Below are 25,589 nucleotides of genomic sequence, written 5' to 3' on the forward strand. Positions count from 1 at the left end.
AGTGAGAGATTAGTCCAAGATATGCACAGGGAACTTTGAAGTGATTTACCTTGGCTAAAAGAGAGTCCTGGGGGGGGGGGGTCCTTTGAGGCTTTGTGAGATCCCCGGAGAAGAGTTGCATATTCATAATCTGCAGAAGCTTACAGAGTCATTTATTTGACATAAACTTGACAAGATCCTAATCTTCTTTGAGACTGCTAAACATCTGATGCTGTACAAGACCAGTTTTGATCTGGATAACCTTAGAAAAAGGTACTGATTGTTATCTACCATTCCCGGACTATTTTAAAGCAAACAAAATAATATTAGAAGGTGGGAAAGAGAAAGTTTGAAAGCTTGGAAGAAGAAGAGGAGAAGGGGTGAATTTTGGACTTTGTTAAATTAAGGACAGTGTTAAAAATTGGAAAGGAATTTATTGTTTTGTCTACCTGCAGTCGTGGAGTGAAAACACCATCGTCGGGGATCTGCAGTTTCTACAGTCAACACAGGAAATACGTCAAGTATCGTGAGACTTTGTTACCAGTGAGAATGTGACTTGGGGCAAGCAAAGCAGGAAGTAACTATTGAAGAAGTGGACCTACTTTAGGATTGTAATACCATAGAAAAATATCGGCGGCCATTACTGGGAGGCTAAATTTTTAAAAAATTAATATCTGAGCCTGGGAAGGTCGGAGGAAGGCGAAATTGGGCTCATTTGAAAGGACAAGTTCGAATCTATCAAACCTGATAGTTGAAATTTAATTTGGTGATATCAAATTTTTCACTGTTTTTTTAATGTCAGAGTCAAAGGTAACCTGTGCAAGGGCTGCCTCATTGGAGAAGATGCAAGATCAGTTGGAAGCAATGGAAGCTAGGATGATGAAAGGGGTGGAAAAGATGATAAATGCTTGCAAAAAAGAACTTTAAAAAGATATTGAGGACTTTAAAAAAGAAATGGAAGTGCTTAGAAATGAAAGTGGTGGTGTCAAAAAATGTGCAGGAGGTAGAAGGGAAAGTTAAACTCCAGGATTCCACCTTATTAAAAATGCAAGAAAAAATAACAATCCATTACTGTAAATTGATGGAGACACAAATACGTCTGAGAGGAGTACCTGAAGAAGAGACAAGACTTAAAAGAACATGTATTAAAAGTAATTGCTGATTTCTTGGAGGAAGATCCTGAAGGGACTAGAAATATGTATGATTATATGTATAGAGTGAATTCATCATATGCCAAGAAAAATAACTTACCAAGAGATGTGGTTATAAGATATATGACAAAAGAAATGGTGGGGAAAATCTTGAATAAAATTTTGAAAAGACATTGATAGAGGGAGGAAGCAGAGTAAGAATAATGAAAGAATTGCCAAGACAAGTGATAAATGACAGGAGAACATATAAGAAATTAACATAAAAACTACGTGACAATGGAATGAGGTATAGATGGATAATACCTGAAGGTTTGAGCTTTGAGCTACAAGGAAAAAGGATTATAATTACAAATACACAGGAGCTGCGTAAATTTTATGACGAGAATAAAGAATTTGCACCATGATGGATTATAAATTATTATCTTGGAATGTAAATGGACTAAATTCACCACAAAAAAGAAAGGTAATATTTCATTGGATTAAAAAAACAAAACTGTAATATAATTTGCTTACAAGAAGTTCATATTAAACAAAAGGATTATAAATTTTTATGGAATAAACAGTTGGGACTAGAATTTTTTTCATTGGCTGAACAGAAGAAAAGGGGTGTGATTTTTTAATATTAAACAATAATTGGACCCAAAAATAGTATTTAAAGATAAAGATGGAAGATTTGTGGCAGTAGAAGTAATAATAAATGTGAAAAAACCTTATTATTGGGACTGTATGCACCAAATGGTGCAAAAGTTGTTTTTTTAAAGACATTATAAAACAACTTGATGAAGTGACATATGACCAGGTCATGATTATGGGAGACTTTAACGGAACAATTCAGAATACATTGGACAGATCTGTGGGGGGGGGGGGAATAACAATAAAGAAGGAAAATTGCCAAAATCCTTCTTTGAACTAGTTAAACAAGAAAACCTGGAAGATATATGGAGAAAATTTAATCCTGAAGTACAAGATTATACATTTTTTTCAGCAAGACATAATACTTTTTCCAGAATTGACATGTTATGGGGTACAAAGGACTTAGGCCTTATAACTAAGAAAATAGAGATCTTACCGAAGATAGGTACAGATCATAACCCAATATTATGGATTACAAAATTGTCTAAAAAAGTGAGAAGATGGAGATTAAATGAAGATTTACTACAAAATAAAGAATTAGTGACTTCTCTAGAAAATGAAACTAAAGCTTTCTTCCAAATAAATGATAAAGATGATATAGAATTTCAGATGGTGTGGGATGCTTATAAAGCCATAATGAGAGGAATATTGATTACATTAAACAATAAGGACAAAAAGGCAAAAGAAAAACAGATGTTGGACATTCAAAATGAAATAAAGAAAAAAGAAGGGGAACTGAGGAAAAGGCCATGGAAAAAGAAAATTATAAGGGAGATTACAATACTACAAGCACAAATGAGACATTTGTTAAAAAAAGAATTGGAATGGAATTTGAAGAAATTGCTCCCTTTGAGGGAGCAAATAAAACTGAAAAGTATTTGGCCTGGCAACTGAAGAAAAAGAGAGGAAGTAAAATTATTAATAAAATTTTGGTTGATGGAAGAGAGATGGTAGATCAAGAAGGAATAAAGCGAGAATTTTTCAATTACTATGCTAAATTATTTAAAGGTGTTAAGGTAAAGAAGGAAAGGATGGAAGCGTATTTGCAAAAGATTAAAATAGCACCCTTAACTGAATATATGAAAAAAAAATTGAATGATCCAATTGAAAAAATAGAAATTGAAGCAGCAATTAATGCAGTGAAAATTGGAAAAGCACCTGGCCCAGATGGATATACGGCAAAATTTTTAAAATTTTTTTAAAGAATTAGTACCGAAACTTCAAAAATTGATGAATATGATAGGAATAAAAGGGAAAATACCAAATACATGGAAGGAAGCTGTAATTTCTTTGATTCCTAAGGAAGATAGAGATGTCACGAATGTAAAGAACTATAGACCAATTTCATTACTAAATAATGACTATAAGATATATACAAGAATTTTGGCAGAACGACTTAAACAATATTTGATAAATTTCATAAAGGAAGACCAAGCGGGATTTCTCCCTAAAAGGCAAATAAGAGACAATATTAGAACTGTTGTAAATATTGTAGAATATTATGAAAGACATCCAGAGAAGGAAGTTGCATTATTCTTTGTGGATGCAGAGAAAGCTTTTGATAATTTAAACTGGGACTTTATGTTTGCAGTAATGGAGAAAATAGAGTTGGGGGAAAACTTTATAAGAATGATAAAGGCAATATATACTGAACAACGTGCAAGGTTATATATAAATGCAGATCTTACAGATGAAATGATAATCAGCAAAGGTACAAGACAAGGTTGTCCGCTTTCACCTTTGTTGTTTATAATGACTCTTGAAATTTTATTGATGCAAATACAAGATGATAAAGAAATAGAAGGGTCGAGAGTTAAAGGATTTATTTACAAATATAGAGCATTTGCAGATGATATAATGTTTATAAATGAAAATCCTACACAAGTAATGCCTTTGTTGTTAGCTAAAATACAAGAATATGGAGAACTGGCGGGATTTTGTTAATAAAGAAAAATCAAAAATTTTATGTAAAAACATGCAAGTAAATAAACAAAAGGAGTTGCAGAGATTAACAAGATGTGAAGTTACCTCTAAAGTAAAATATTTGAGTGTGGAAATAACAATGAAGAATATTGACCTGTTCAAAAATAACTATGAAAAGCTATGGCATAAAATGGATGAAGATATGATAAAGTGGAATAAGCTTAACTTGTCATTGCTTGGAAGAATAGCTGCAATTAAGAGGAATATTTTGCCAAGAATAATGTATTTGTTTCAAACTATTCTGTTTGAAACAGTATTCTATTCTGATTGTGAAAGACAGTAAACAATTTAACAAATGGCAAAGGAAGATTTAGGAATTTGTATGGGCTGGGAAGAAACCAAGGATTAAAATGAAAGTTTTAATAGATGCTAAAGAAAGAGGAGGATTCCATTTACCAGATTTAAGATTATATCATGAAGCAATTTATTTAGTGCGGATAAAAGATTGGGTGACGCTGTTGAATAAAAAACTTTTAGCGTTGGAAGGTCATGGAAATAAATTCGGCTGGCACACTTATATGTATTATGGGAAGAAAAAGATGGATAGTTTTTTCTCTATTATATAAGAAATAATTTGTTGAATACCTGGCTAAAGTATAAGAAATATGGTGATGAAAGAAAACCATTATGGATAGTGCCAGCAGAAGTGATAAAAATAACAGCTGAGACAGGTGAGGAAAAATGGCTGTCATACAATCAACTATTAAAAATACAAGTGGTAAAATAGAATTGAAAACTGCTGTAGAGTTGAATAACAAAATATGATTGGTTTCAAATGCAACAAATAAAGAGTTTGGTGGAAAACGATATCAAAACTGAAGGAATAAGACGAGAGCAAACAGAAATGGGAAAAGTTCTGCTTGGAGATAATGAAAAATTAATTTCAAAAACTTATAAGTTACTTTTAAAATAGTCTACAGAAGATGAAGTAGTGAATTCTCAAATGATTAAATGAGCAATAAATGTAAATAAAGAAATACAGATGGATACATGGAAATATTTATGGAAGAACTCTGAAACTTTCAACATGCCAGAGTATTAAAGAGAACTGTTTTAAAATGATGTATAGATGGTATATGACTTCTAAAAAAATTGGCAAAGATGAATAACAAGATGCCAGACAGATGTTGGAAATGTAAAAAACATGAAGGTTCTTTCTACAATATGTTGTGGACTTGTGAAAGAGCGAAAAAGCATTGGCAGATTATCCAGCAAGAAATTTCTAGGATCTTGGGATATGAATTCAAGAAAGCTGCAGAGACTTTTCTGTTGGGATTACAAATGGAAAAATGTCCAAAAAAAGATAGAACTATGATTTGGTACTTGCTTTCAGCTGCTAGGACACTATATGCGCAGTTATGGAAGCAAGAAAAATACCAGAAAAATGTGATTGGATTTTAAAAGCTATGACATGGAGTGAGATGGACAAATTAACAAGAACTTTAAGAGACTATGATTTAGAAGATAAGGGAGTGGAAAAAATTTAGAAGTTATGTAGAAGACGAGTGGAAAGTAAAAGGACATTGGACAATTTTTGATAATGATTAAACTTTAAAAGAAAGAAGAATATTAATTTTAGTTCTTAGGAATTAAAGGTACCTTTTAATGTTAGTATTTTGAGTAAATAACACTGACGGGGGTCAAGTAACGGGGGGAGGGGTGATTAGAAAGAAGCATATGGGATAGATGAAAAGAAGTTATTAATGGAAATTGTTACCATATGTTATGAATAAAATTGTTATTAATAATGTTGCCCTTGAGCAGAATGTAAAGTTATTTTAAAGAACACAATAGAACAAGAGTACTTCCACCATTGGAAACAATAAAGAGAAAAACAGGAATGTCAAACTCATTTGTTATGAGGGCCAGACTGACATAAAGAAGACCTTGCTGGGCCATGTGTGTCATAAAATGTAATGCCGGGTAGGAGTAGGGTTGCCAAGTCCAATTAAAGAAAAATCTGGGGACTTTGGGGGCAGAGCCAGGAGACTTTGGGGGTGGAGCCAGGAGACATTGGGGGTGGAGCCAGGAACAAGGATGTGACAAGCATAATTGAACTCCAAAGGAGTTCTGGCCATCACATTTAAAGTGACAGCACACCTTTTCAATGCTTTCCTTCCATAGGAAATAATGAAGGATAGGGGCACCATCTTTTGGGGCTCATAGAATTGGACCCCCTGGTCCAATCTTCTTGAAACTTGGGGGGTATTTTGGGGAGAGGCACTAGATGTTATGCTAAAAGTTTGGTGCCTCTACCTCAAAAAATAGCCCCCCCAGAGCCCCCAATACCCACGGATCAATTCCCTATTATTCCCTATGGGAATCATTCTCCATAGGGAATAATAGAGTGCCCAGTAGACATTTCCCTCCCCGCCCCACGCTTTCTAAAGGGGGGGAGGGCCTCCAAACCAGGGAATCCCCTACCCCCTCCCTCTCACACACACAAATACTTACCAGATTGGAGAACTGTACTTGCTGTGAAAACGAAAGGAAAAAAAAGGGAGGGGCTGTTCTCCGAAGCTCTTCCTGCTTCCTGCCCAGCCTTAAAGGAACCACACATTTTACAAATGGCTCAGGATCTCAACAATATGAAGCCTGCAGGTATGTTCTTCCCCTCCCTCCACCCCCCCCACCCCCGCTTCCCGATTTCTGGGGGGCGGGAGATTAGGCTGCGAACCCAGAAGTCCCCCGCCAGAGCGGGGGGGTTGGGAAGCCTAGGTAGAAGAGATAAACTTTATAAAGGACACAGTCAGACACAATTAAAGATTTTTCTTTAAACTCTTAAACTTGCTTAAAACATTAGCACTCGTTGGTCTTAAAGGTGTTTTCTTTGTATCTCTCCCATGGAATCCAGGGAACTGGGCAAAAGAAGCTCTGGCTCTTTCCTTCCTTCCCCAGGAGACCAGGAAGGGGAGGAGCATCAGCCAATAAAGGGAAGAGAGGCTTGGCTCAGTAACTCTGCTGAGCAATTGAGAGAGCCTGGCAAAGCAAGCTCTCCCTCCTCTCCTTCCTCCCCAAAGGAGGAACCTCAGCCAATGGAGAAAATAGAGGTTTTGTTCTGTAGCTCCTGTGCAATTGAGCAAGCCTGGCAAAGCAAGCTGTTATGCAGGAGGAAGAAAGAGAGAGGGAGAAGGAAGCAGATGACTGCCTGGTTCAGCCCCCAAGGTGCATGTATGACACCCCTGGAGTAAAACTTTAATATGTAAGTAATTTTCACTATCTTAATTCTGTAGGTATATTTAGGGGAAAAACAGCCCCATGGCGCAGAGTGGTAAGCTGTAGTACTGCAGTCCAAGCTCTGCTCACGACCTGAGTTCAATTCCAGCAAAAGCTGGGTTCAGGTAGCCGGCTCAGAGGTTGACTCAACTTCTCATCCTTCTGAGGTTGGTAAGATGAGTACCCAGCTTGCTGGGAGTAAAGTGTAGATGACTGGAGAAGGCAATGACAAACCACCCTGTAAAAAATCTGCCATGAAAACATCATGATGCTACGTCACTCCAGAGTTGGAAATGACTGGTGCTTGCACAGGAGACTACCTTTTCCTTTATAGTTAGGGAGCAAGATATCAAATGCACAAATACCCACAATAATGTTAGAAGGTAGCAATACTGGTACTGACATTTATATTCAGATTAAGCTTGTTTATTTCAGCTTTGGATAGAAAACAGATCTGGCTGCTGACATCCAATCTTGCAGCATGTACCTGATCAGTCAATATGCAACATTTATTTTCTCTGAAAGGCATGCATATTGTTTTTAGGAACCTGCCTCTGAAAACTCTTAATTTATGGTTTGATAAGTATTAACATCATGATTGATGCTGGGCCAGTTATAATACATTGCATATGGCAACCATGTTGGGAGCTAAAATTAATTTCTTACTGGCTCAAAGATTCAATTAAACATGCAGATAACCAGGGAAATTAATGCCAGGAATCTATTACCTTGCATTGGTGCTAACATTTCTTCAAGAATTCATGTACTTAAAGTACCACCAAGGCGTCTTTCTAGTAAAGATGTTTATACATTTATGATTCTAATAAACTAGTTGAAGTCTGAAGGCTTTATGAAATTAATCTAAATATCCACAGTTTAAAAATTATAAATACTTTTTTCCTAGCAATAATTCTGGAGCAAACACTGCAAATGTGTAATTGAAACTTCTGCACTCCATTGCAGCAGTAAGGCCTAAATATACAGGCCTTACTGGCTTTGAATGGTATGGTGCTGGCATAGAACAGGTGTAAACAGAGCAATACAATCTCCTGCTTAGCACTTCTTCCCTCTGTATTAGTTGTGAGAAAATGTGATAGCTGACAAAGAATAATGGTCTGCAATTAATCACCATTAAGAATGATTTCAAGGTAAAATACTAAACAAAAGAGGCTGTGATAATAGAATTTGAGTTGATTGTAACCTGTTTGTTGGAAATAATACCTCCCTAAAGGTTTGAATGTGGAAAATATAGCTACCCTTACATGAATAAGAACACATACTCAGAATCCAGAACATGTGTTACAGAACCAGGCTGAATTAGTCACAGACTCAAATTTTGGCCCAGATCCTGGTGACAGATTATAACACCCAGTATAGATTTGTCTTTGATTCTGGAGTTTACTTGCCACTGTTGATTGCCTTTTTGTCATTCCAGGGGGATCAGAAGCATGAAGTACAGCCGAAGTAATCTTTTGTTACAGTTATTTAACTTTGAATTTCCCTTCCTGTTTCCACAATGACTGTTCATCAATTTGTACTATAAAGAGCAAGATGATTTATATAGGCCAACTATTTTCACAATAATTACAAGACATAATTTTTTTCCACAAAAGGAGTTTATACCAGAAGTATAAAATCAAGAGCAGCTAGCTAATTTACCATTGCTTGCTCTTCTTCGCATTATGCAAGCTACACTCAAACTCGATTGCCACATTAGCAGACCATAATTCCAGGATTGATCATGGCTTTTATGTCAAGCCTAGTGGTTCACGTAAAGATACTTTGTATCTTCTGACATTTTTTCTGTTAGTTCTTATTGCTTACAATTACATCATAGAATCATAGAGTTGGAAGGGACCTCCAGCGTCATCTAGTCCAACCCCCTGTACAATGCAGGAAACTCACAAACACCCCCCCCCCCCTAAATTCACAGGATCTTAATTGCTGTCAGATGGCCATGTAGCCTCTGTTTAAAAACCTCCAAGGAAGGAGAGCCTACCACCTCCCGAGGAGAGCCTACCACCTCCCGAGGAATTGCTCTAACAGTCAGGAAGTTCTTCCTAATGTTGAGCCAGAAACTCTTTTGATTTAATTTCAACCCATTGGTTTGTCGATGCGCTTAGAGACCAAGAGGGTGATTCTTAGCGACGCAAGAATGAAGGCTGTACACAGTAGCTGTAAAACCACTATATACATTTATTTACAATACCACTCACTCTCCTGACTGACAATATGCTCCGCTGCAGTCCAACTCCACTAACCCACAATCACCACAGTTGCTCTGTACATTTATACATGTGACAGCCAATCAGCAACTTGCTGTGTCATGCTGACTCTGCTGGCTGATGCAATCCTTCTGGCAGCCAGCCACCTGCTGTCATGTAGATCATCTAAGCCTCTAGATCTACTTTCAGTTCTGCAGCACGTGCTATAAGCTGTCTCTTTACACATAATAGTGACACCCCTCCTCAGGTTATAGCTAGTGCTGTCATCCATACGTTACAACATTGCTTATACATATTGATCACTTCTTCATCAATACATTGATTACATACATTCCCATGTATACACTGGTTACATTCAGTATTCCCATTCCTCCTGGACACACACACACATTTTTCTCCGCTTGCCAATTAACTTGCAAGCATATCTTTATCAGTTGGCACTCTGCCCAGACTGACCATATCTCCTCAGTCGGCTCTCTGCCCAGACTGAGCACTTGCCTTATCTTTTGCTGGCTTGTTTCCCAGACTTGTTGAAAACACACAGTACCGTATCTTGTGGTGTAAAGGTACACATACATTTCAAATCACATTTGCCCACAGATTTCAGGGTTTTCTTACACATAGCTTAACATTTGCAGTTTCTTAGAAATTGTTACATCTCTTCTTCAGTTCAGTTTTACAATAGTTTTGTTACATAGTTATCATACATCTTCAAACAGTAAGTTTGTTTTAATGTTACAGCATTGCTTTTCACTCTAGCACTTTATTCATTGTACATTGCACCCTTCTTAATTCAGTTATTGCTTACAGCCTCTCCTTCCAGGCTTTGCTCATGTGTCTCCTTGCTCTTCAAGAGACATATCATTCAACAGCTCCAGCACACTGGGATATGTTTTAGGGTGGTCATCATATACATAAGTATATCCTCCTTCTTCCCTAGTGAAAGAAGTATCCACGTGTACCTCTGGTGCACTTACACAGCCTTTTGGCTGTTCATTTGGCAAACTATTTCCCTTGCCCAGATAGTTCACATCAGTCTCAAACCCATATCTTTTTGGTGGCACACCTTTGTTTTCTCTTGCAGAGACTCTGACCGGCTCCCTTTTTACTGCCTCAGAAGTCTCCTGCTGTTTACTGCTGCCTGCTGAACTGCTCATACTGTCTTCCTCCTGCTTCAGTGAGCTTTCTGGCTTTTGCCCCTCCTCACTTTCCAGAGACAGTTGCAGTTTATTTTCTCTAGGCATTTCATTGGCATGAATCTTTGACCAATTTTCATCTTCACAAAACGAGGCAGACCTACTCAGCTTAATCAAGTTATTATTGTCCACAAACCTCCAGGACTTCATGCCATTTTGGTACCCTACAAACACAAGCTTTCTGGCTTTGGGACCTCCCTTCCTTCTCTTATCAAGAGGGATATTCACCCAAGCCTTTGAACCAAATATTCTGAGGTGATCCAGGGATGGCTTTCTCCCATACAGGACCCTGTAGGGTATTTCGTTTATAGCCTCTGTCCACAACCGGTTAGAAATATAACAAGATGCCTTTAAGGCTTCACCCCAGTATGCCTGCCTTAGACCACTATCTTCTAACAAAGCATGGCAAACACCTTGGAGTACTACCCCGTTCTCCCACGGGGAGGAAACATTAGCAACTCTGTGCTCTATGCCCTCTTGCCTCAAATAGTTGGCAAACTCTTTGTTCAGGAACTCACCTCCCTGGTCAGTCTGAATTGAGGCAATCTTTGCATTCAACTGTTTCTGCACCCTTCTTGCCCAGTACTTGAAGGTGGCACAGACATCACTTTTGTGCTTAATAGCATACACCCACGCAAACCTGCTGTGGTCATCGACCAAAATTAACCCAAACCTGTTTTTAGAAACACTGGGTGCATATGGCCCCACCAGGTCGGCATGTATTAATTGGAGCGGTCTCTCTGACACACGTTCACTCCATTTGGTCGATGGAACTGCCCTTGATTTGGATTCTTTACAAACATTGCAATCTAAAAAGGCATTGCATTTGTCAACCTTCACTCCCTCTAATATCTCTAGAGTTTTATTTATTGTGTGGTAGCTGGCATGGCCCAGCCTTCTATGCAGCCTATGAATGCACCTGCTGTGTGGCTGTCTATTCCACACAGTCTGTGCCTTCCCCACATTTTGCATAAGCTCATAAACATTAGCTCTTAGAGTGCCTTTAGCCAGCTGTTTACCCTGCTTCAAAATTGCACAGCCCTGCTTATCAAATACTACGGTAAACCCAGCTTTTGCCAGCACGGAGACACTTAACAAGTTAGTTTCTAACTCTGGCACACATAACACATTATCAAACCTGTGATTAAGTCCAGGAAAATAGACTGTGCCTTGGCAAAGCACGCTAGCTTGTCTCCCATCAGCTAAGCTGACAGTCTTCTGCTCAGCTGGCCTGCAGTCTTGCAGCTCTTCTTCACAGCAGCAAAATATCTGTGTAGCCCCAGAATCTACAACCCAGGGCAGACTCTGCAGTCCCGGACCAGTTCTTACCAGAGTCACCTGGGGAGTCCTTGAAGACTGCTGCCAGCTCTTCCTCTGTTGCTGGGGACAAAATATCTTCAAATGTCCGAGTTGATTACACAGATAACAACGCCTCCTCCGCACCTGCAAGGCCTTTTCCTCCTCCTCGGCTTGCCAGCTGGAACCAGCCCCGATAGACCTCGGCTTATCTTCTTCCTTGGCTCGAGTCTGCTCTCTCTTGCTTTCCAGCTGCCTCTGCTCTTCAGCCAGGAGTTTGCCGGTCACATAAGGCAAAGTTAGCTTGTCAGCATCCTGCCCTTCAAATGCTAGCACCAGCATGTCATATCTCTCGTCCAGAGAGCTCAATATGATGTACACCTTATCTTCCTCAGCCACGGCCTTCCCTCTTGCTTCTAGATCTTGGAAACAATTAGACATAACGTCGAGGTGGTCCCTCATCGACTCCCTGGCCAGCATATGTTTCCTGTAGAGCCTCCTCCATAGGGATATCAGCGAGCCTGCTGACTTCTGTACATACACAGCCTTGAGAGCTTCCCAAGCCTTCTTTGCTGTCTGGTGCCCACGGACATGCACCAGCTGGTCGTCTGCAACACTTAGGATGATGGTGGCTAGAGCTTTTTGATCCTGAACGGCCTCTGCCGCTGTGGGATTAGCTGGAGGAGCTGACACACAGTCCCAAAGCCCCTCTTTCTTCAGGAAATGCTCTAACGTCAGCGACCAGGTGTTGTAGTTGGTAGTGGTGAGCTTCTCCACCAGCACAGTAGCTCCTGCTGTAGCCATGCTGCTCAGACTCCTTTCAGCCACTGCTGGTCTTACCTCCTAGGCAGCCTCTGGAGCAAGTCAGCGTCCTTTCTTTACCACCTCTCTCTCAGGTATTCTAGGCGCAGCGGAAGCGTGCTGGGCCCATAACCCTGTCGATGCGCTTAGAGACCAAGAGGGTGATTCTTAGCGACGCAAGAATGAAGGCTGTACACAGTAGCTGTAAAACCACTATATACATTTATTTACAATACCACGCACTCTCCTGACTGACAATATGCTCCGCTGCAGTCCAACTCCACTAACCCACAATCACCACAGTTGCTCTGTACATTTATACATGGGACAGCCAATCAGCAACTTGCTGTGTCATGCTGACTCAGCTGGCTGATGCAATCCTTCTGGCAGCCAGCCACCTGCTGTCATGTAGATCATCTAAGCCTCTAGATCTACTTTCAGTTCTGCAGCACGTGCTATAAGCTGTCTCTTTACACATAATAGTGACATGGTTAACTGGTCCTACCTTCTGGGGCAACAGAAAACAATTCACACCATCCTCCAGATGACAGCCCTTCAAGTACTTGAAGATGGTGATCATATCACCTCTCAGCCTCCTCCTCTCCAGGCTAAACATCCCCAGCTCCTTCAACCTTTCCTCATAGGACTTGGTCTCCAGACCCCTCAGCATCTTCGTCGCCCTTCTCTGGACCCGTTCCAGCTTGTCTATATCCTTCTTAAAATGTGGTGCCCAAAACTGAACACAATACTCCAGGTGAGGTCTTACTAGAGCAGAGTAAAGCGATACCATCACATCACGTGATCTGGACACTATATTTCTGTTGATTCAGCCCAAAATTGCATTTGCCTTTTTTAGCCACCGCATCACACTACTATCGTAAGTATGCATTGATCAGAACTCTGGCTATGGAATAGTTTTGGGGTTCACTAACATATACAATGGCCATGGGGTGATGTCTCGTCCAATGTCATAGATGTTGGAGATGTATAGTAAACAAAGAGGCAAAGAAAGACATGGGGATGTCTGTTAACAGCTTCTGGCTAGGACAGTGGATCTGCATGCTTCCCAATGTCTCCAGGATATGTAGGGTATGTACACAGGTGCGAATGTCAATGTAGAAAAGAAGCTAATTCTGTTCTAGAGACTGAGCAGTTGGGTATGCCAGAGAGCAATCAGTCTGGTTGTTGCTTAAAACCACCATAGTGTAGTGATTCAGCCTTCTGTATGTCAAGAAAGTTGATATACAGAGTGAGATGATAGCAATGTGATCCTGGTTGGATTAGGAGGATCAGGGTCTGTTGGCTCCATCCATCGTTTGCTGATCCTGAGAATCTTACTGGACCTCATTTCCTTCATGGCCACTGCTAGGAATGAGCTGCTGTTGTTGCTCTATAACTGTCAGCCTCACTGTACACACTTGTCTTCTAGCAACCACTGGACATGTTATACATCCCCTCCTCTATCTCAATTGTTGCAGATAATGCAGAATTGGATTACTGCCCCCCTTCCTGTGCTCACAGTCTGTTCATCAGCTAGTCCACCCTTCCCCTACCCCCCACATTTCTTGACCAAATGCATTTAAGTTTGCAGGATTAAATTGTATGCACAGAACTAGAGCTTGGTCACCTGAGGCATACCTTAGGTTACTTAAGCTTCATTCTATGAAATTATCCAAGTAAACCAATATAGTGATTTTGGTCATCCCCCACCCTCCCATCCTGAGCTTTTAATATATTCTTTTTAGTGAATGGAAGGATTGAGTGTCAATACAGACATTGGCCTCAAAGGGAGTGATAGGTGGCCTTTGAATTCTTGAGTACCATATGCACATGCATTTGTGTGTTCTCCTACCTTGTATCTGAGAGCCGCATGTGCAGTGCAGGCTAGGGTGAAATAGCTGTGTCTCCAGAGAATATGCTTCAGCAGCCAGGTAACTGACAGCTGGCTGATTAGGCACCAGTACAGACTCTCTGTAGAGCCATCCCTTCCTCTTTTCCTCAATTTCCTCTTTGCTTGTTGCCATGGTTATAATCACTTATTGGCAACTGCAGGGAGATTGACAGACATGAAATTGCTTATATGGTTCTGGAATGCTGATGTGCACAAGGAAACAGTGGCTGCCTAGATGTCCCCAAAAGAATTGTGCAAATGACATACATTTTTACTTTTTAATTTTATTTTGGAATTTTCTACCCAGAGTGGATGATATGTACTCTGTGACATGTTGAGGGGCTAGAGGGATTTTAAAAAATATTTTTAAAGAGAAGAAACAGGGAGTACAAAAAGGAGAAAGGAAATTCCAGGCAGAATTTTTCTAGACTTTAACTGCTCACAACTTTTTCCCTGTAATCATGTTGTTAAAATCATGTTTCATGGAAAAATGAAATCAGAATTGTATCTCTGATGATGTTGGTGGTATCGTTGTAGATATCCAGACTAGTTGATAATAGCACAAACAGAATTACTTGGAGAGGGCTGGTAAATTATGGAGAGGCAAACTAAAGTCTGCTGCAGCTATCAAGTGTGTTTGGCAGTTATGCATCTGACAGCAGCGCATGCCGAAATACATTTGATAATATTTAGGGTGCCACAAGACTCCTTGAGTGCTGCTGTTAATTTGTCTTGCCAAATATTTGCAGGTGGTGGACTTCTGAGAGGACAGTGATCCTTGGGTTATTTCTCTATCACAGGACATCCAATCAGAATTCAGGAGATTATGCGAGACAGGTTTTAGATTTGGGGCCCTTGTTATTATGACCAATAATAATATTATTTGTGTAGCCCTGACCTGGATAGCCCAGGCAAGCCCAATCTTGGAAGCCAAACAGGGCCAACCTTGGCAAGTCCTCGGATGGGAGACCTCCTAGAAATTCCAGGAGTACAGGGGCAGGCTTTATTCAGTCACCTTTCTGAATATCCTTCAGTCCCCCAGTAGGGGTCAGTCACCAGAAGTCACCATGACTTCCAAGTACAGACTCACACACAAAAAAAATACAAAAATACCAACAAATATTACTTGTGTAGATCTGCAGATCATCAGATGCTCATCTAAGAATCTGGTTCTTTCATTAGTGTCTTTGTGGGTGAGGTCAAATGCTTGCTCAAGATGTAGGTCTTATTCCTGTAAAGAAGCGTGGTGATGTGCCAACTTCTGCCACATATGTATAATAGTAACGTAATTTATTACATGGTGTTTCAATACAGATTCCCTTATATATGGACAGTTGAATTGTGATGTGTATGTGCTTTTTGTGGCGTGTACTGTGTGATCTGGCCATCCACATCCTTGAGGGACAGGTGGGTTTATAAATATCATCTTATATAAATAAAAGTGCTATGGATTGGCCCAGTCGACTTTCCCATTGGCTGTGGTGTGCACTGCATCAGTGATTGGCCCAGTTCTGTTGTGTTCCATTGGTTAAGTCTACTCCTCTCTCCCATCTGATGTTGCAAAGAGACAGGAAACAAAGGTGGTAATGCAACTAGGCAGCTAGGCCTGAGCCGCTGGGAGCATTTCCTCAGAGTCATGGCAGCTACCTTTTTCCTGTCCCTCCCTTCTCCTATCAGCCTTGTCCCATGATAGACAAGGATTGAGCCGCTGGGGGAACTGCTAGGCAAAAGCTGTTGCTAGGCAACCAAGCTTGGTTCTGTCATGGCAGCTACCTTTTTCCTGTCCCTCCCTTCTCCTATCAGCCTTGCCCCATGATAGACAAGGATTGAGCTGCTGGGGGAACTGGTAGGCAAAAGCTGTTGCTAGGCAACCAAGCTTGGTTCTGTCAGAAAAGGGAGAGGCCTCAGCTGACTATAATGCCATAGAGTCCACTCTCTAAAGCAGTTATTTTCTCCAGTAGGAGAGAGATCTGTTGTCTGCAGTTCAGTTGTGATACCAGGAGATCTTCAGGCTCCACATGGAGGTTGGCTATCCTAGGCCTGACTGCTTGCTACTGTTTAGAAGCAGTGCCCTATGACAGCCAGCATGGCATAAGAGTTAGAGCTTCGGAGCAGGGTCCGCCAGACTAAAGTTCTTGCTGTGGAACCCGACTGGGTGATTTTGGATCAGTCACAGACTTTCAGCCCAACCTACCTTAATAGACAATCTCTATCAAACACTTAAAGAAATATTAGATCACAGATGTGAAACTTGTTTGTTACGAGGACAGGGTCTGACATAAATGTCACTTTGTTGGGCTAGGTCATGTTTGCCATAAAATGTAATACCAGCTACTGGAGATAGTTTACCACTGTGACCCACACCCCTCCTCAGCATCCCTTTGCTGGATATATACAAAAAGTTTTGCACAGCACAGAGAGCAGTTGCCTGACAATCTAGGTACAACAATCTGAGACTCTTGTGGCTTTTAAAAGACTAACGCATTTCAGAAGCTTTTGATGAGCTGGAGCATGGAGTGTTGTATTCCACTGCTGCAGGTGTGGCAGCCAAAGACAGGTGACCAACTGGTACCAACCAGGGGAACCTAACAAGCCCTACCTTAAAGAAACTGCTGCGGTCAACAGGCAGAGACGAGGGGGTCGAGGCATCCGCGCAATCCCACACCTCCCTCTATCAGAGTCCCAAATTAAACAGCAAGCTTGAACCAGAAGGGGGACTGTCATGCTTCCAGCTCCACAAGCAATCTTAAAGCACTACCACTTCCCAAAGATGCCAGCTCCACTTTAATTGCCTTTTGCAAACTTTTATATCCTGCCAGCACCACAGCATTATCCAACAACCTAAAATATTACTCCATATGAGCAAGTGCTCAGATGCACATCCAGAGCCTGCCTCTGGCGTGTACAAACCCAGTATGCTTTTCTGAATACCTGCTCCTGCTCCTGTCCCTGACCTTTGCCTCACCCCATCCCCCACTGCCATTCAAACTGTTACATACAGCAGTGCTTGTGTATAGGAAACACGGGGAGCTTCACCTCTTATTTAATCCTCCCCATGCTGCAGAGGGAGACAGGAGAGGAGATGTACACATTTGGCCAGCAGTTTAGCAGACTCTGGCTTACTTGACTCAGTGGGCCACCTCTGCCCCCACCCCTTGGCACTCTGCACATGTTGTACCCCTTACATAAGCTCTGGGCTTTTCTCTCACCTGGGCCGCTGTGCGCAGTGTGCCTGACTCAGTTGGTTGCTCCATTCACATACATAAGCAGGCACATGTAGTGAGCTGGCCATTGGCTTTCCAAAGGTACTTGTGCCCATGGGCACTTTCTCTGGGCTACCTGCCAGTGGGAAGCCATTTGACTGAGCTCAGGGAGGTGAGGCCAAAGAGATTTTGTCCTGCCACCCATAAACAGCTAGCCATTTTTCTGACAGCATAGGCAGCAGCCCAATGTACTCTGGCCAGATGAGATGGTGGTGGCAAATAGCATACCCTGGCCCAGTGTCTCAGCCAAGAGCAGCAGGCAGGCCCCAGGGGACTGGCTGCACGGAGCTTAGGGCCAAACCAACCCTTCTTGCCTCTTATGGTTGCCAACTCTGAGCTGGGCAATCCTTGGAAATCTGGGGGAAGACCCTGAGAAGACAGGCACATTGGGAATAGGTATAGTACCCTAATAGGCCTTTCTGGTTCACATTCAGACTAGTTTCCACCTAGCTGCTCCCAGGAGGAATAAGAGCCCTGGATGAACCAGTTCATTCCACCATGTAGGGACCCAAACTGAAAAGGCCCTGGCCCTCATTAAGGCCAATAGGCCATCTTTAGGACCAGGGATCATGAGAAAATGTTGTGTGGATGATCTCAAAGCCTGGGGGGCTTGTATGGGGAGAGCTATAATCATTATAGCTGTTTTATTAATCTGATTTATTTTATTCATTTGATTTTTATCCTGCCCTTCCCACAAGTGGGCTCATTATAAATTGTATATTATCTTTCATGTACCTCTTTGGTACAAAATCTGTTCAGTAGGAGTGTATTAAATTCAGTATGCATTTTCTTAATCTTTCTGCCATTATTCTGGCAAAAAAATCGTAGTCTATATTCAGCAGAGAAATAGGTATTCAAGACTGGTAGCGATTTATTATGTTTATGTATTAGTGTTATATATACCTCTTGCCACGTAGGGGGTATTGTCTTTTTTCCCTTTATCTTGTTCATAACTTTTTGTAATGGTTTTATTAATACTTCTTCAAGATATTTATAATACATTGCTGTCAACCAATCTGGTCTTGTTGCTTCATCCTTCTTCATGTTCTTTATTGCCTGAGAGATTTCTTGGATTGCTATAGTTTGATTTAATGTTTTTCCGTGTTCTGATGTAAACTTTGCAATCAGGATGTCTTTTAAACATTCTCTATTCTTTCCTCTGAAACAAACTTCTTTTTATATAATCCTGAGAGAACACTGTAAATTGTTCCCGTATTTCTTTTTCTGCATGTGTAATTTCATCTCCTGTCTATACACCTGTTACTAGTCTTTTTTCTCTTTCCTTCCTGAGACAATACACCAGATATCTACCAGGTTTATTTGCATGTTCAAAATATCTTTGTTTTAGAAATTTTAATTTTTTCTGTACCTCTTCTACTTTATTTATTTATTGCTCCTTATATCCTACCCTAACCTGCAAGGAGGCTCAGGGCAGCTCACAACATGTCAATACAGCAGCAATTTAAATATTAAATAATCAATAAAATCAAATATTAAATAGGTAAAAAAAATTAAACAATATCACACAGTTCAGCAATTGATTATCTACTAAGTGCACTGATCCCATGCTGGGACTTTTGATGAGTCAAAATGGAGTCAAATCAACCTCTCCCAGTTACAATGAATATGAAAACGCCATGGGTGGTCTATGCAGGGGAGGCTGACGTCGTTGGATGTCTGCTGTCTCAGCCAAAGGCCTGACATATTTCGGTTTTTTAAATGTTCACTCTCTGCTAGTGTTTTTAATTGTGTTTTTTTGTTGTTGTTCTTGTTCCAACCTCTGCTCTAAGCTTTCAGGGGAGGGGGGGTTAGCATTAGCTGATAGTAGAATTTCTCTGATAAAGCTTTAACTTGCTTCCCAAATTGTAGCTGGAGGTATTCCTTCTGTGTTGTTTATTTTTTTAAAAAAAACTCTTCCAAATCTTTTTTACACTTATTTAATACATCTTGTAGTTAAAAAGTATAATTTAATCTCCATCTTCTCTTTGATTCTCTATTCCATTTGAAAGACTACTTCTATGGGATTGTGGTCTGCAAATATCTTCAGTTGAATCTCTATTTTTTCTAAATCCATTGTCAAATTTGTCAATTTCTAGCACATGTCTGTTCTTGAATGTTTGAGGTCTACCCAAAAAGAAGGTAAAATCTCTGCTTTTTGGATGTTTGGTCCTCCAGGAATCTCCTAATTCCAGTATTAAGATGTATTCTACCAAAAAAAAAAGCCCTGGTCTTTTGAGTTCCTTCTTCAAATTGTTGCATTTGGTGCACCAATGTTCATGATAATTTTTCTGCTGTTTCTTCAATTCTCTAGTCCTCATCTATTTCTTTTTCTCTTTGACATATTCCTGTTGCCCTTCTCCTTTCCACTCTTCTCTATTTAAAAATGTTGTTCACACCTTCCATATATTATTCCCGTATTCTGTTTTCTATGCATATATCAAATGCACAACAATCAAACTTTATATTGTTTGGATAACTCAGCTAAAGAATATGTCCATTAAAGTTAAAAATGGTATTATCTGCAGTACTTATTAAAAATAACTAAATGCAGCAAGTGATGAATGTTCTGAATGAATATAGTATAAATGAGAAAGGTAACTTATCTTCTGATCATCATCGACAGTGCTGGTCGCCTTGGTAGATGACCTCCAGCGGCATCTGGACCAAGGCGGCGTGGCGGTGCTGATGTTATTGGATCTGTCGGCCGCATTCGATACGGTCGACCATCAGCTACTGACCTGCCGCCTCTCCGACATAGGGGTTGAGGGGCTAGCCCTACAATGGCTTTCCTCCTTCCTCGAGGGTCGGGGACAAAGGGTGGCAATTGGGGGTGAGCTGTCCCAGAGGCACACACTTGATTGTGGGGTGCCGCAGGGAGCAGTTCTCTCCCCGATGCTATTCAATATCTATATGCGCCCCCTTGCCCAGATTGCCCGGAGGTATGGGCTTGGGTGTCACCAATATGCAGACGACACCCAGCTCTATCTGCTAATGGATGGCCGGCCTGACTGCGTTCCAGGGAATTTGGACCTGGCATTGCAGGCCGTGGCAACTTGGCTTAGGTTGAGTGGGCTGAAGCTGAACCCAACGAAGACAGAGGTCCTTTGCGTGGGTCGCGGTGCCCTGGGGAGGGAAATACCTCTCACAGTTTTTGACGGTGTGCCTCTGAAAGCGGTGCACCGGGTCAAGAGCTTGGGAGTTCTACTGGAGCTTTCACTATCAATGGAGGCCCAGATAGCAACCACTGCTAAGTCAGCGTTTTTCCATCTGAAGCGGGCAAAGCAGTTGGCTCCCTTCCTGGAGCGCCGGGACCTAGCAACAGTGATCCATGCAACGGTCACCTCAAGATTGGATTACTGTAATGCCCTCTACATGGGGCTGCCTCTGTGCCGAACCCGGAGGTTGCAGCTGGTGCAGAATGCGGCGGCTAGGCTGATATTGGGGCTCCCAAAGTGGGAGCACATACAGCCAGGGCTACGCGAACTGCACTGGTTGCCAGTTACCTACCGGGTTCATTACAAAGTGCTGGTTATTACCTTTAAAGCCCTATATGGCCAAGGACCTGCCTACCTGAGGGACCGTCTCTCCCCATACGAACCCCAGAGAGCACTGAGGTCAGCAGGGAAGAACCAGCTGACTATCCCTGGACCAAAGGAGGCCAAACTTCAAAACACCCGTACACGGGCCTTCTCCATCGCAGCTCCACACCTATGGAACCAGCTCCTGGAAGAAGTGCGAGCCCTGCGGTGCCTTGACCAGTTCCGCAGGGCCTGCAAGACCACTCTTTTCTGGATGGCCTTTGCTGGCAGAGAGACAGCTGTGGGTGACTTCGCTATTATCATTTATAAATGGAATTAGCACCTGGAAATCTGTTAATTGGAATGTTTTAAAATTAATGTGATTTTAAACCTTGTACAATTTTATGAAATGTTGTTAGCCGCCCTGAGCCCGCCTCGGCGGGGGGGGCGGGATATAAATAAAATTTTATTTTTATTATTATTATTTAATCATTAAGAAAAAATGAAACTAAAAATGAAAATAACCAATTATATATTCCACAGAGTAGATAATACAAAAAAGAGTTTCACTTAGTATTTTTACTCTATTATTAAAGCTGAGATTTTCTTGGAAAGCAGCCAAATGTCGTTCATCCAAAATAAAGTTATTTGAACTGTTTGCATATATCTCTTGCTGAACAACTCCTTGTTCCAAACAACATAAATTTTTGAAGAGGGCCTCTCTTACTGCTATATATTGGAAGCTGACTTCAAATGCTGCTGGTAGTCTGCCAGTCTTTGCAATTATAACCACAGTTCTGGGAGCCCAAAATGTTGCTAAAATTGCTGAATCCAGATTGCTTTTTTTTAAAGAGTAAGAGGGAAAGGATCAGTTAGGGTCAGTTTATCGGCGAAAAAACTTCTTTGACTCAGCTGTCCTTAATTTCCAGAACTGGGGTGGAAACCTGATTTATATATATAAAAACCTTGAGTTTGCCTGTCTGGTGTGGGGGAGACCCAAGTATAGAGAAGTATGCATTCTCAAAAGAGTGTGGATTCTGCTGATGGAGAGTATTGGCCATCAACCCTCATATTCTCTTTCCTTTACAGGTATGTAAATACTCTACTGAAGCTCATCCCACCTGTACTAGGGCTTCAGGAACAGCTACGCCAAGCAGTTCAGAGCAGGGATATGGAGACGTCTCATGGGATCTGCCGTATTGCTGTGGCCCTGGGGGAGAACCATTCCCGGTGAGTTCTGTTTGCTTGAAAATGGGTCTGCCTTTTGAGGCTGCTCATTTGGAAACAGGCTGGAGGTCTTTCCTCTGTCCTGCCAGAACTCCTTATAGCTAAGCAGCCTGTAGGTCTCCCAAATCTCTTTCTAAAACAGCTAAGATCAAATAGGTGACCTGGACATGGTTATATGGAGGCCTTAAAACTCTTCTTCTCGTGGAAACTTAGGTGATCCTAGCTCAGTGCCAATAGTACAGCTTGCTAGAGCTTTTACTTTATGGATTGCTGGGTCTTTTTCAGCTTGCTTTCTGGCCTTAATTGAAGCAAGAGACATGGTGTACTCATATGGTCTAAGTTTGGACTATCTGCTGTCCCATGGGAGAGCATATGTTTGATGCTGCATTCCTAATACCTCCCACAGAGCCCTCTTGGATCAGGTGGACCACTGGCAGAGTTTCCTGGCACTTGTCAACATGATTATGTTTTGCACTGGGATTCCAGGACACTATCCTGTCAATGAAACCACCAGCTCGCTTACACTTACTTTCTGGTATACACTGCAGGTAAGTATTAGCCACCTTCTTTAGTGGCATCTTCCCACTTGATATAATGTTGCCTATCAGTGCCATGCATTTTCTTGTACCATCTTTTCTGCATATACAAATACAATTCTTACTTTTTAGCAGTCTTCTTTTCTGAGGGAAATGGTGCTCCACATGGCAAAAACAGAACATGTAATGAGGGTAGGGGGTTGCAACCTAGGATCAACATAAGGGGGTAGTACGTAAACACCTAGTTTCTTTAAATGAAACAAAGTCCATAGGGTCAGATGAACCGCATCGAAGGATACTAAAATAACTTGTGGATGTAATTTCTGAGCCTCTGCCCATTATTTTTGAGAATTCTTGGAGAACAGGTGAGGTGCCAGAAGCTTGGAGGTGGGCAAGTGTTGTTTCCATCTTCAAGAAGGGGGAAAAGGAGGATTCAGGTAACTACTGACCTGTCAGCTTGACATCTTTACCTAGAAAAGTTATAGAACAAATCATCAGTCAGTAAGTCCTGGAACATTTGGAAAGGATGGCTGTGATTACTAAGAATCAGCATGGATTTTTCAAGAACAAGTCATGTCCGACTAACCTGATTATTTTTTTTTTAGAAAGTTACTGCCTTGCTGGATCAGGGGAATGCTTTAGACATAGCTTATCTTGATTTCAGTAAGGCTTTTGATAAGGTTCCACATAATATTCTTTTTGTCAAATTGGTAAAATGTGGTTTGGATCCTTTTACCATTAGGTAGATCTGTAACTGGTTAACAGATAACACCCAAAGAATGCTTGTGAATGGTTTCTCATCCTCTTGGAGAGGAGTGACAAGTGGAGTGCCTCAAGGATCTATCCTGGGATCTGTTTTGTTCAACATCTTTATCAGTGATTTGGATGAATAGATTATTAAATTTGCAGATGATACTAAATTGGGAGTGGTTGCAATAGATGACAAAAACAGGATACAGGATGATCTTGAGAGGCTGGAAAACTGGGCTAAAACCAATAAAATGAATTTTAACAGGGATAAATGTAAAAGTTCTGCATTTAGGTAGGAAAAATCCAATGCATGGTTATAGGATGGGAGAGACTTGTCTTAACAGTAGTATGTGCGAAAAGCATCTAGGGGTCTTAATGGATCATACGCTGAACATGAGTCAACAGTGTGATGTGGTGGCTAAAAGGGCAAATGCAATTTTGGGCTGTATTAACAGAAGTATAATGTCCAGTTCATGTGAAGTGATGGTATCACTTTACTCAGGAAAGACCTCACCTGGAGTATTGTATTCAGTTTTGGGCACCACAATTTAAGAAGGATATAGACAAGCTGGAATAGTTCTAGAGGAGAGTGGCAAAGATGGTGAGGGGTCTGGGGACCAAGTCCTATGAAGAAAGTTTGAAGGAGCTGGGTGAAGAAGAGATGATTAAGTGGTGATATGTTCAGTATCTTCAAGTACTTGAAGGGCTGTCATACGGAGGATGGTGTGGAATTGTTTTCTGTTGCCCCAGAAGGTAGGACCAGAACTAACGGGTTGAAATTAAATCAGAAGAGTTTCCAGCTCAACATTAGGAAGAACTTTCTGACAGCCAGAGCAGTTCCTCAGTGGAACAGGCTTCATTAGGAGGTGGTGAGCTCTCCTTCCTTGGAGGTTTCTAAACAAAAGCTAGATGGCCATTGACAGCAATGCTGATCTTGTGAATTTAGGGGGAGGTATTTGTGAATTTCCTACATTTGTGCAGGGGGTTGAACTAGGTGACCCTGGGAGTTTCTTTCGACTCTATGATTCTATGATTTACACACACCTGGTATCAGCGTCGGTCTTGGGTACCTATAATTAAATCTTTTGCCATTGGGAAATGAGTGCTCAGACTGAGCTTAAGGTTTTGTAGAGAAAATTCTTCTATTTTTCCAGGCATAGGTCAAAGGCCAGGCTGAGTGAGAAGGCTGTATTGTCATGTTGATTGGCAGGGTTTTCCATTTTTGTTACATTGTACTGGATCTGGATGCCAGCCAGTTTTTATTCCAGTAGCATGTCTTCTGTATGTGACCTAGATGTGCATCTGTGTAACCAGTGTTTTCTATAGGTGCTTTTAAAAAGTTGAAAACCTGGAATTTTAGCCGTGAACCGGATACATTTTAGAGTAGACAGAGCATGGCAATGCAGGATCTCAAGTATAAGTACTAAAATTACTATTCTTGGAGAGATTCCTGTGGAGCTCAGTGCTTCTTTTCTTATATTTTAGCTGCGTTCTGATGGGGACTTACCTGCCTGATGCAACATGGTGATGGGTGATGCATTCCATCTTCCATCAATGACCTTGTCAGGGGAGCACTTTAAATCTCTGCTTCACTAGGCACTCTTTGTTGGACAGGCAGAGCTGTGCTACTCCCAGTACTAAATGCTGAGGTTTCACAATATGTCTGCTTGAATATGTCTGTTTTGGTGTATGCTTATACTGTTACACTAATATGCAATCCTGTGCAAAGTGCTTATTGAAATCAGAAAGAAGCTGTACATGATTTAATTATAAGAGACAGAAGCAGGGTGGCCAGTCTGACTTGCCGTCCCCACCGCCACATTTCTTTGGAGCTTAGAAGCTTCATTAGCATGGCAAATTAGCTTGCCACACTCCTGCTCTGTTGAAGAACAAGACTGTTGAACTGCTGCTTCTCTTGGTGCTA

At 41.2% G+C, this 25,589-nt stretch overlaps 1 protein-coding gene across 2 annotated transcripts in view; it reads left to right on the forward strand.

The window, feature by feature from the left end:
* Positions 1 to 25,589, forward strand: part of IPO13 (importin 13) — a 119,243-nt gene that overhangs the window by 47,055 nt on the left and 46,599 nt on the right. For both annotated transcript variants that reach the window (XM_060231672.1, XM_060231673.1), the window contains exons 3-4: positions 22,242 to 22,382; positions 22,786 to 22,927. In XM_060231672.1, coding sequence (XP_060087655.1) covers positions 22,242 to 22,382; positions 22,786 to 22,927 — 283 coding nt within the window. The remainder of the gene's footprint in view (positions 1 to 22,241; positions 22,383 to 22,785; positions 22,928 to 25,589) is intronic.

The sequence above is a fragment of the Heteronotia binoei genome, chromosome 2 (genome assembly GCF_032191835.1).
Source record: "Heteronotia binoei isolate CCM8104 ecotype False Entrance Well chromosome 2, APGP_CSIRO_Hbin_v1, whole genome shotgun sequence".
NCBI classification, from domain to species: domain Eukaryota; kingdom Metazoa; phylum Chordata; class Lepidosauria; order Squamata; family Gekkonidae; genus Heteronotia; species Heteronotia binoei.